General features: G+C 36.2%; 1 protein-coding gene across 2 annotated transcripts in view; it reads left to right on the plus strand.

The window, feature by feature from the left end:
• The window catches only part of ZNF839 (zinc finger protein 839), a 37,953-nt gene that overhangs the window by 18,374 nt on the left and 7,554 nt on the right, over window positions 1–12,025 (plus strand). The window contains exons 4-7 of one of the 2 annotated variants that reach the window (XM_074213145.1): window positions 356–448; window positions 5,384–5,533; window positions 7,529–7,666; window positions 11,026–11,161. In XM_074213145.1, the coding sequence (XP_074069246.1) occupies window positions 356–448; window positions 5,384–5,533; window positions 7,529–7,666; window positions 11,026–11,161 (517 nt within the window). The remainder of the gene's footprint in view (window positions 1–355; window positions 449–5,383; window positions 5,534–7,528; window positions 7,667–11,025; window positions 11,162–12,025) is intronic. The other variant, XM_074213146.1, reaches the window with a different exon arrangement.

A 12,025-nucleotide genomic window follows, 5' to 3' on the forward strand; every position in this document is an offset into this window, starting at 1 on the left:
TTTTTATACAGATGAGTAAACTAAGGTTCAGGAAAGTTTTGATACACAAATTCAACACTTAGAAGTGTTTAGAGAATTTGAAACCTAAATTATCTTGACTCCAAGACCAGTATTCTTTATTCATCTTTATACTGCTTTCTCAGTGTGCTCCCTGCCTATGAAGGCATATAAAGCAGATACCATTATCTACAGTATAGTATCTCTCTGAATCTGTAGAAGGCAAATTGGACTACAATTCTCTCTGAGACTGCTTTTAATTTTAAGAATATATAAAAGAAGATTTACTGTTGGCTTACTGAATATTTAGAAGCACATTCAGAGTTTTCAAAAGTTGCTAAGTATCATGTTTTGGTAGTTGCTCCAGCAGTGTGACCGTGAAGATTTAATGGAACTGGCTTTACCACGTCTAAGCAAACTTGTCACTGTCTATGAATTTCTTCTCATGAAGGTGCGTATTCTCATCATATACAAAGTATACTGCTTCGGATGATGAAACTTAATAATTTAGAAAGTTAAATTTTGTTTTCATTTAAAATGAACTAGGGTGTTTGGGATTTTCTGTGCAACAGATTTCCGCAAATATTTATCATATCTGTATTTGACATATATAAGAAGGTGTCTGATTATCTGTACTGATTGATGCCTGCAGTGATAAGAGACTGAATGGTATAGTAGATAGAGATCAGGATTTGGAGTTGGGAGGATGTGAGTTCAAATCCCATCTCAGGGGCGGCTAGGTGGCGCAGTGGATAAAGCACCGGCCCTGGAGTCAGGAGTACCTGGGTTCAAATCCGGTCTCAGACACTTAATAATTCCGTAGCTGTGTGGCCTTGGGCAAGCCACTTAACCCCGTTTGCCTTGCAAAAACCTTAAAAAAAAAATCCAATCTCAGACACTTTTTTTTTTAGCTCTGTGAACTTGGGCAACAATCAGTCATGAAGCATTTGGTAAGCACTTATTTAGATAGGCACAATGCCAAGCATTGAGAATACAAGGATATCAGAACCCCAAATAAACAAAAATCTAAAGCCCCAAAATGGCCCATAGAGTCCTTGTGGAGGAGCCCTTGTGGAGGCCTTGAGTATTGATTGTATCCCAGATAGGTATAGAAGATATTCATGTAATCTGAAAGGGGAAGAGTTAGCAGCTGATGGGGAAGGATGAACCTCCTGCAGAAGGTAGGGTATGAGCTGAGCTTTGAAGGGAGTCAGAGAAACTAGTAAATGTGAGAAGGTGGATCATTCCAGGTATGAGAAATAGCCATTGTGAAGACACAGAGTCTAGAAATCAAGGGTCATGTTTAAGGAACCATAAGTAGGTTAGTGTGGCTAAGTCATGGGATATGTGCAGTAGAGTAAGGTGTAGGAATGCTGAAAAAGTAGGATAGAGGGCAGTTTTTGAATAACTTTAAATGCCAAATAGGATTTTATATTTGATCCTGGAGCTCATTGAATTAGGGGCATAGAATGGTCATCCCTGTACTTTGGGTTTTTGCAAGGCAAACGGGGTTAAGTGGCTTGCCCAAGGCCACACAGCTAGGTAATTATTAAGTGTCTGAGACCGGATTTGAACCCAGGTACTCCTGACTCCAGGGCCAGTGTTTTATCCACTACGCCACCTAGCCGCCCCCATCCCTGTACTTTAGGTAAATTACTTTGGAAACTGAATAGAGGATGGACTGGGGTGGAGAGAAACTTGAGGAAGGAAGGAAGAATAATTAGAAAGCAATAATGCAGTCAAGGGGTAAGGAATATCAGAACTAGGATGATGATTCTTTGAGTGTAGAGAAAGGGAAGTATACTGAAGAGGTGAAAATAAAAGAAACAAAATTTGTCAATGGATTGTATATTTAGGATTTGTGAGGTGTCAAGATTTTTGAGTATGGGTGACTAGGAAAACGTTAAGAAAGTTTAGAAGGAAACAACTTTGGGATAGACTGGGGCAAGGGTTGTTGGAGTTTTGGGGACAAGAAAGATGAGGTATTTTGTTTTGGAGAGTGGAATTTGAAACAATAATTGAATCCATGGGAAATCATCAAATGAAATAGTACAGAGGGAGAAGAGAAGGCAGCCCAGGACAGATCCTTGTGAAAACACTAGTGGGTAAGTGAGTTAGACCAGAATAAGGATCCAGTAGAGACAAGAGAAAGCAATCATATTGGGGAACCAAGAGAGAATAATGTAATAAAAACCTAGAAAAAAAGAGTGTCCAAAGAGAAAAGGGTAATTGACAGTGTCAGAGACTTCAGAAGGGTCAAAAAGGATGCGCACTTAGAAAAGATGGCTCGTATGGCAGTTAAGAGATTGTTAATAATTCTGGTTTTTTTATTTTTCAGTTTCAAGTTTTCTGAGTTACCTATTGTAGACAAGAAATTAGTCACAAAATGGGGGAGAGAACTGACAAGGATAGATTGGGGTTTTTTTTTTTTGAAGATGGAGTCAATGTGAACTTATTTTAGTCAGTAGGGAAACAACCAGTAACAGATACAACAGAAAGGACCAAGGGGGATGAATATTCGGAAAAGGCTGTTAGATTTAGTCCTTAAGAAAAATCATTGGTAACTTTAGATAGGGAAGTCTCAGTTGAATGATGAAGATGTGTATAGAGATTGCAGAGGGTTTAAAAAAAAAGAGTGAGAGGCATGATCTTTTTTTTCCTCCTTTAGTTCTGGTTCTTCTTTTACAACATGATCAATATGGAAATATGTTAAACAGATTGTACATGAATAAACTCTTATCAGATTACTCACTGTCATGGGATGTGGGGAAGGAAGGAGGGAGGGAGGTAGAAAAAATATGGTACAAGATGAAAACTATCTGCAAGAGTTTGAAAACAATAAAATAAAAATAATATTGAGAAAGAGGGAGAGATGGGGGGGGGTGGGAAGAGGAGGAGGAGGAGGAAAAGGGCTGGGGTTAGGAAGACCTGAGTTCAGATATGATCTCAGATACTTGTTAGCTGTGTGACCTTGGACAAGTTACAATTTGGACAGTTTTCTTATCTGTAAAATAGAGATAATAATTGTACCTGCCTGCCAGGGTTGTTGTAATGATATAATTATGGCACAGAGTAAGTGCTGTCATTCTTAAAGTGTTTAGTCATGAAGGAGATGGAATATAGAAGATGGTAGTAAGAGGGAATTAATAATTGAGTGAGGTTTTTTAAGAGATAGAGGAAACAGGACTGTAATTGTAGTCAGTAGAGAAAGGCCTAGTAGATAAAGATTAGAGATAATAGAATAGTTTTATGATAGTGGGAATAAGTGCACAAGTAGATTGTTTTCTCTTACAAAAAGAACCTTTTCTTCGTTTGAAATATGAACTTCTCAGGTTAACCTCAGGTCCTCATCTGTAAAATGAGGGGTTTGGATCAAGTGATCTTCATGGTCTCTTCCAGCTCTAAATCAATGATACTGAATTTTTCCATCCTCTTGTGTCCATTTTGAGTCCATGCAGGAATAGTACAGATGTGATATTGTGTTTATGCCACTGACTGGAACTTTACTCTCCTTTTCTTCACTTTATCTTTTTCTCATTTTTCTCTCCATTCTCTATCATAATCTCCTCAGGCTTAATATCTTCTAAGTCCTTTTTTCAAAGAAAAAAAGTACCCAGCAGGCGCATAAGCACCATAATTTTGGCTTTTAGTGTGAAAAGAAGGGTTATATATTCTGAGTAATTAGTAGTCCTAACTGAATTCTTTTTTTTTTTAAGTTTTTTTTGCAAGGCAATGGGATTAAGTGGTTTGCTCAAGGCCACATAGCTAGGTAATGATTATTAAGTTTCTGAGGCTGGATTTGAACTCAGATACTCCTGACTCCAGGACTGGTGCTCTATCTACTGTGCTACCTAGCTGCCCCCCTAACTGAATTCTTGATGGGGCTTTTTATTTTTTATTTTATTTTTAATTATTAAAAATTGATTTATTTTGAGTTTTACAATTTTCCCCCAATCTTATTCCCCCCCCCCACAGAAGGCAATTTGCCAGTCTCTTTACATTGTTTCCATGGTATACATTGATCCAAATTGAATGTGATGAGAGAGAAATCATATCCTTAAGTAAGAAACATAAAGTATAAGAGATAGCGAGATCAGAAGATAAGATATCAGGTTTTTTTTTTTCTCTCTAAATTAAAGGTAATAGTCCTTGGTCTTTGTTCAAACTATTGATGGGACTTTTTAATAGACATTGAAAAACTAGAACCTAACCAAGAGGGCTAATCAGGATCATTGTTGTTGACCATGGACCAGTACTGCCTGTGGAGTTTTCTTGGCAAAAATACTGGAATGATTTGCTATTTCATTCTCTAGTAGGTTAAGGCAAACAGGTTAAATGACTTGCTCAGAGGGTCATACAATTAAGTATCTGAAATTGCATTTGAAGTCAGGTTTTCCTGACTCCAGGCCCAATCCACTGAACTACATGACTGCTACCAATTGGGATCATCTGACAACTTAGATGAGGAATGGGTAAAAGAAATAGGCATAAGTTACTTGGAAGATGAGAGATTTGGCAAGGGGAGGGAAGAAGAAGCATATTTGAAATTGTCATGAAGGAAATTTTGATGAGCAAAACTAGGACCCATAGGTAGAGATGTTAGGAACAGATTTTTTTCTCAGAATAAAGGAGGAATCTTTTAATATTTATCACTGCCTTGGCAATGGAATGGAAAAAGCACTGAACTTGTAGTCAGGTGTGTTTGAATCTTGACCTATTGTTGGTGATCGTAGAGAAACTTTCTGGGCTTAAGCTTTAATGATGATGTTTAATTAAGTGATTTATGTTTATATTAATGGTGTTGGAACTAGGTGATTTCTAAATCACTTTCAGTTTTAACCCTTATGAGTGGGGTGCTTTAGGAGGTATTGAGTTGCCAATCACTGGTGGATCCTCCCATTTCTCCCCTTCCCTTCTCTCTCAGCTAGGCCTAGAAGCAAGATTAATCTTTAATGACTTGAGAGATTATTGTAGATAACCTTTTACTACCCTCCTACTGAAGATTCTGTAATGACTAATTTATTCTAATTAAAGGTAAAATACTTAGCAATTTGAATTTGTTTTCAGGGAAGAAACCTGCATTTTTAAAAAATGAACCATTATCTTGCCTGTTTTTCCTCCTTTTGACAGAGAGATGGTGAGAGACAGTAAATGGATTGAAGAATATGTTTGATCTTTCCAATAACTTGCTTTAGTTTCCTTAACTATACTTCTTTGGTACAAAGAAAAGTTCTTTGGATGGGAGAGGAGTGGTGTTTAGGACTTTATTGCAAAATAACAACAGTGTTAAAATTTATCATTTTACCATTTACTTTAATAAGAATTATTGATTGTATTTTAAATATTTTTGTTTCATCTGTGATTTTTTTTTTCTTCTTCACTAAAGGTTGAAAAGAAACACCCAGCAAAACCTTTTTTCCCAGGTGTATATAAGGAATTTGAAGAATTACATAAAATGGTTAAGAAAATGTGTCAAGATTACTTCAATAATTCTGTTTTGAGTTCTCAGCAACAACTGGAAATAAAAAATAATGAGGTAATGAGCATAGGACAGGGGAATTGTGCATTCAAGTTATTTTTAAAAATGTCCTTTTACAAATGAATATAGGCTATATTTTATTCTTAACATCTGACCAAGTTTTTTGTAGTTAGCTTTTTGGGTTAACATTTCTTGATTTTGGATATCAGGATATTTCGTAATTTGATGCTAATTTTTCTGACTTATTTCCATACTGTTCTCTGTATTATATTTTGGCCAAACTTTGTCTAATGAATATGATTTGGCTTTGCTGCATCTCTGCTTTTTTGCCTACCATTTCCTATGACTTCCTTTTTCTCATCCTGTTGAATTTCTATCCATCAGTTAATCAGTAAACATTTATTATTCAGCTTTTAAAGTCCAGCATTAATGCTACTTCATACTTGCTGTTGATATTTGCCTTCTTGGATTTCATATAGCACTTGGTTGTAATTCTGTCTAATGTTGTTGGTATTATGTAAGTTTTTCTTCTTCTCCTACTTACCATTAAACTCTTCTCCCTCACTGTTGACCAAAGAGTTCCTCATTGTTTCAGTTTAACTGAATTGATGATTGGTCTCATATCTTGTCTATCTTGGCTATGCATTTTCATTCATACTAGTGTTTTTCATTAAACTTAATTGAACTAGAAAGCAAGATAGACTAATTTAGGGGCAGCCAGGTGGTACAGAGCATAGAGCACTGGCCCTGGAGTCAGCAGGACCTGAATTCAAATGTGATCTTGGACATTTGATACTAGCTGTGTGACCTTGGGCAAGTAGCTTAACCCCATTGCCTTATAAAAACAAACAAAAAAATAAGCTAAATATTGTTTAAATGCATTATTTTAAAAATATGTGGAGAGCATTTGTTTAGATACTATCACCTTAAATTTACTAGATGCTGTTCTTAGATGTCTTAAAAAAGGTTAAATATCATATATTAAGCAATTATGAATGCTGAAAAAGCACCCCTGAAAACAAGGTGGCTTTTAACATCCTGGAATGAAATTCTGGACTTACCTGTTAATAGTAAAAATTAGAACTTTATACATTACAGTAAATTAAACTAAATTTATAACAAGCAATTTGATTCCAAATTGGATTCTAATGTGCTTTTGTCTTGTTTTACTATCAATTACAAAGTGTGGATTTCATTCTTTTCACATGCCAGAATTTGTCTTGCACTAATGCTATATACATCCATCTAAATCCATCTTTTATAGGTAGCCCATCAGTGATGTAGCCTCTATGGAGAAATGACATTGCATCAGTTTTTAAGGGGACACTGTCAAGGTTGGTAGGCTCAAAACTTGCCTGAACCCTTTTTTTCCCCCCTTACTCTATTTTCTTTTGGGTTACATTTGAAATATCTATGTAGTTTCCCATTCCTCCCTTTCTATCCTCTGGATGTGAATATGACAATGGAGAAAAAAGCTCTTTATGTCCCTGTATGCATGAATACTTTTAAGGAAATAGTCCAGTGACTGTCCCTAGAAGGAAGCATCATGGGTACAGAGGCAGCTGGAGCGAAAGAGCCCCAGTCTTGGCTCTGATTTTTCCTAGCTATGTAATCTTGAGGAAGTTATTTCATACCTCTGAGACTCAGCTTCCCTATCTGTAAAATAGATTTTTTAAAAAAATCTTTGGGCTACCTCTCAGGGACTGTTGTAAGGAGAACTGGAATGTAAGCTAATATCATTAAGGAATCTGCTTTTGAAGGAAGTTAATTTCACAATAAATTTTCAGGCCCCATGGAAGAGAACCATGAAGTCTTAAGAAAACCTTTGCAGTGTCCTCTTCTAAACTTTGCTAACACCACAACTTTAATTTTGGGGAATAACTTTTTTTGTTACTGATACTCATTCTAATCGTTTATCTTTGTTCCCAACTGATTACATAGAGGAACTTTGTGTGCCAAATTGGAGTTAGTCATGTATGTAGTTAATATTTACTTGTCATTGAAAATTTGCTAATTACTTGAATGTTTCTTTTTTTCTGCCCTAAATTTTAGGTTGCTGAGTCACTGGGAATTACAGAAGAACTTCTACAGAAGAAAGAACTAGAAAGCAAAGTCATTTTACCCCAGTATATACTCAGTGAAGTTGAGGTGGGACTAGGTGAAATTCCTGGACAAAAAAGAGAAAATGAGGTAAGTGTTTGTAGTGGAAAAGTTATGCACTAATGTAGTGTCATTTTCTACAGGAAGCCTCTCCTGATCCTCCATCTCCTCTCTCTGGAGGTTACTTTGTATTTTTTTTTTTTTTTTTTTTGCAAGGCAGTGGGGTTAAGTGACTTGACCAAAGTGATTTGTCTGAGACCAGATTTGAACTCAGGTCCTCCTGACTCCAGGGCTGGTGCTCTATCCACTGCATCACCTAGCTGCCCCTATATTTTTTAAAAATTTAATTTCTTATGTTTCCACAGCAGAATGTAACATCCTTGGGGGAGAAATTGGAATTAAAAAACCTACTTTGTATCCCAGCTCTGTTCACTTTCCAGTTTGGTAACTCAAGAACATTGCTTGACTTTTCTGAGACAGGTTTTCTTATTTGTAAAATGGAGTTAGCTTATTCGATCTATCTATAATTAATGAATATTGATTAATTTCCTACTATGTGCCAGGCATTGTGCTTAGTACCAGGGGGCAAAAAATAGTCTTTGCTCTCAAGGAATTCCACAATGTAATGGATATTAATTGAATGAATTTATTAATTCAGAAATGTTGTACTCTTAGAAGGTCAAGACTATCTAGGGAATCCATAAAAAAAATTTGAAGGAAGGCAAATTAACATGTTATTCTCGAAGAATACCATGACATCAGGGAGGTGATGCCTGAATTTGATTGAGAGGGCTGTGTTAAGTCACCAGTCTCACTCTCTGTCCTCCAGAGCCATTGGGGGTCCAGTGGCCAGATCCGAGTAAGGATGACTGGAGGTTGTTCTGGAAGTGAGGCAGTCAGGGTTAAATCACTTACCCAAGGTCACACAGCTGTATTTGAACTCCTGTCCTCTTGACTCCAAAGCCAGTGCTTAATCCACTTCAGCACCTAACTGCCCTAGTTTTTACAAGTAATAATCATCAAAGCAATAATATACTAGTTAAAAAATAAGAGTGGTGGTTCAAAGGGATGGATTAGTTATACAATACACTAATGACTATAAATGACTATAGTAATGTCTGATAAACCCAAAGATCCAAGCTTTTGAGGCAAGAATTCACCATTTGACAAAAATTGCTGGGAAATCTGGAAAGCAGTTTGGAGAAACTAGGTATGGACCAGCATTTGCACAAATCACACAGTCAGTGATGTGTAAGGGGTAAGATTGTATTGCTGTCTGACTTTTTTGACTCTAAGGCCAGCCATTTTTCAGCCCATTATATAACATTCTCTAGCTAACTCATTAGGCAGGAAACTAGCAGTAAATATATGGAATGATAGGCTTAATAATCTTAATATATTATTTTAAAAGAGGAAAAAGGGCCATTTTATTAATTAATTGAATTATTGATTGAATTATATATCCACTAGCTATAATATATTTCCCCATGTATAAGACACACCTTAATTTTGGGGCTGAAAATTTGAAAAAAAAGTATTACATAAAGTTATTGAACTCATACATCATAAAATTTCTCATCACCATCAAAACTCCCATCCACAAGCTCATCCTCATCTGTGTTTGATGATGAATCCATGTCTTAAGAGGGACTCTGACTGCTCTCCTGCCTGTGCTCTGGTCTGTAGTTGACCACAAGCTCTCCTGGGCAAGTCTGGCACCTGGACACATGCTTAGTCTATTCTGTTTCATGAATCTGAGGCACCAGTCCTTTGAGCCATCTTTGTGGACACAGGAATTTCACTGGCCATTTGCTCTTCAATCCATCTCTTCACTTCCCTCTCTAACTCAGGCCATTTTTCTGACTTGCCTCTTGTCCAGGTGTTTTCAGTAGGGTTTCTTCTTCCTGTAGCCAGTCTTAGGTTGCTTTCTCCATTGGAGGAGAACCAAACTGACCTTTAGCAGCACAACTTCCATTCACTTTTGCAAATTGGATCACTTTGAACTTGAATTCAGCTCTAAACAAAATCTTTTCTGAGCCATTTCTGTGCTGAACATGGCAAAACATAAACCTAATATACTGTTAACAAATCCAAAACAATGAGTGCAAAGACAAAAAACAAAAAAGTGGGAAATGCAAGTAAAAAAATATACAATCACTATAAGATGCTCCCAGTTTTTGACCCCAAATTTTTTCAAAAAGGGGTGTGTCTTATATATGGGGAAATATGGTAGTTTTAGGCACATTCTATTATATGTTTGCTTCTGCTTAACACTTATTTAAATTCAGTTAAGCATTTATTAAGGGGGAAAAAGAAAATTAAAAATCCCAGTCCCAGTGCTCAAAGTTTCATGGGATGATAAATTGTTTACATGGATAAGGAGAACAAAATAATATGATTCAGGGGAGAACCCTGACAAGTAAGGAGATCAATCAAATGATCCCCCAACTTGTGCTGTATAGGAAGGTAATAATTCTTTGTGAGAATAGCCATGTGAGATAGCCTGGGCAAAAGACTGAGTTCAGGCATATGCCATTTTGACTGGAATATTGAATATGTGAAGGGGAAGAGACTTGTGAAATAAAACTTTAAAATAAGGTTGGAGCCACACTGGAGGCTTTAAATGTCAAATTGTGGAGTTTGTATTTTATTCTGTAAGCAACAAGGTTCTATCTAGCATTTTTGAGTGGTATTGATGACAAGAGAAAAATATTGCCTTCAGGGGTAACTCATAGACTAACTGACTCTGCAGGTATAAAAGGCATAGATTTTAATTTACTGGTTACTGCAAAGTTCACCTGTGATTACAGAAAGTTCGCAGGTGAGGCTTTCTGGAGAGGCAGCAAGATAACTAGCTACTTATAGGATAGGCTGAATAGCAAAAGTTAATACTAAAGTGCTTTAGGGGAAAAAGAAAAGGAAGGAAAGCAGATACTGATGTGATTGGCCTTAGTCCCATGTGAATCCAGGTTGGAGGAAGGGGCCAGCCAAACTTCTATGGGGAATCTAAGCCACCTCCTGTACAGGGAGGAGTCGGGGAGGGAGTCAAGGATTGACTCGTCCATAACTAACTGCAGTCAAGGCATCCACCTTGGAAGGTTGAGAGCCAGGAAGATGGAGAAGGGATAGAGGGGATGGGCTTTCTATTGCTTTCTATTGATAAATTTGCATCTGAAAGGATTCTATTAAACAATGGAAAGGGAGTCAGAGGTTCTCAGAAAATAATCAGAGAAGCACAGATAATACTTAATATTAAAAGGCTAGACTTACTGTGTGCAAATTGCTTTATAAATCTTAAAAGCATTACAGAAACGTGAATAGTTATTACTGTGTCAGGGTTGGTTACTCTTAGAAATACTGAATTGCTGTAGTTTTAATTCTTAAACATTTGACAAGTCAGAAAAAGAACATTTTTCATGTTGTTTAATGGAGTGGATTTTTATTCAAAGATATTTCAAGAAGTGCCGATGCCAGTCAAAAGAACCAGGATAGAAAGTGGATCCAAGAACATGAATGATAATTATGCCAGTCAGAGTGAACTCAAGGAGAAAACCAAACCTTTGTGTAACCAAGTCAGCACTGAAGGTAACATTTTTGTGGTGCTCAGTTGATTTCTATTATTCAGTAGAATTTTAGACTGTTTACAAATTTGTAAAAAGTAATCAAATACCTTCAGTGTTTGAAGGCTTTTTAGGATTTTAAGAGTCCTACTTAAAATGATATTCTCCTGAGGAAATCACTCACTTCCTCAGTAACTTTTTTGTAACTCCCTATTGCTAGCAAATATCATTTTTTAGACCCATTTTGAATGCCATGTCTTATATGAAATGTACTAGAATTTTCTCTTATACAAAAGCCAACCTCTTCCCAGTATATGATGTCTCTTGTCTCTTTTCTATAATAATAATAATAATAATAATAATAATAATAATAATAATAATAATAGCAAGTATTTATTTGGCACAGAATGCTATATATATATATATATATACATATATATATTTTCATGTTATCCTCTCAACAGCTCTATGAGGTGAGTGCTATTATTACCATTTTTCAGATAAGAAAACTGATACTGAGAGATTAAATGACTTGCCCATCAGACACACAACTAGTTAAATGTATTAGGTCTTCCTGATTTCAAACTTACATGTAGACTCCTTGTACCCTTTCTTACTACATTCTGTTTAGTTGTATTCTATTTAGTTGTATATATGTCTTATCTTTCCTGCTAGATAGTAACACCCCTTGAGGACAGGGGTATTATCCTAAAGAAACAAGGTAGACCCTTGAGTTGAGTTTTGAGCAAAACTGGGAATTCTCTTATGGAGGTTAAAAATGAATTTATTCCAGCCTTAGTGGTTAAGGAGTCACAGTCTATAATTTGATTGGTTTGAGTGTATAAAGGGGAGTAATATATGATAAAGCTGGAAAGTTATATTAAAGCCA

The sequence above is a fragment of the Macrotis lagotis genome, chromosome 1 (genome assembly GCF_037893015.1).
Source record: "Macrotis lagotis isolate mMagLag1 chromosome 1, bilby.v1.9.chrom.fasta, whole genome shotgun sequence".
In the NCBI taxonomy this organism is placed as follows: Eukaryota; Metazoa; Chordata; class Mammalia; order Peramelemorphia; family Peramelidae; genus Macrotis; species Macrotis lagotis.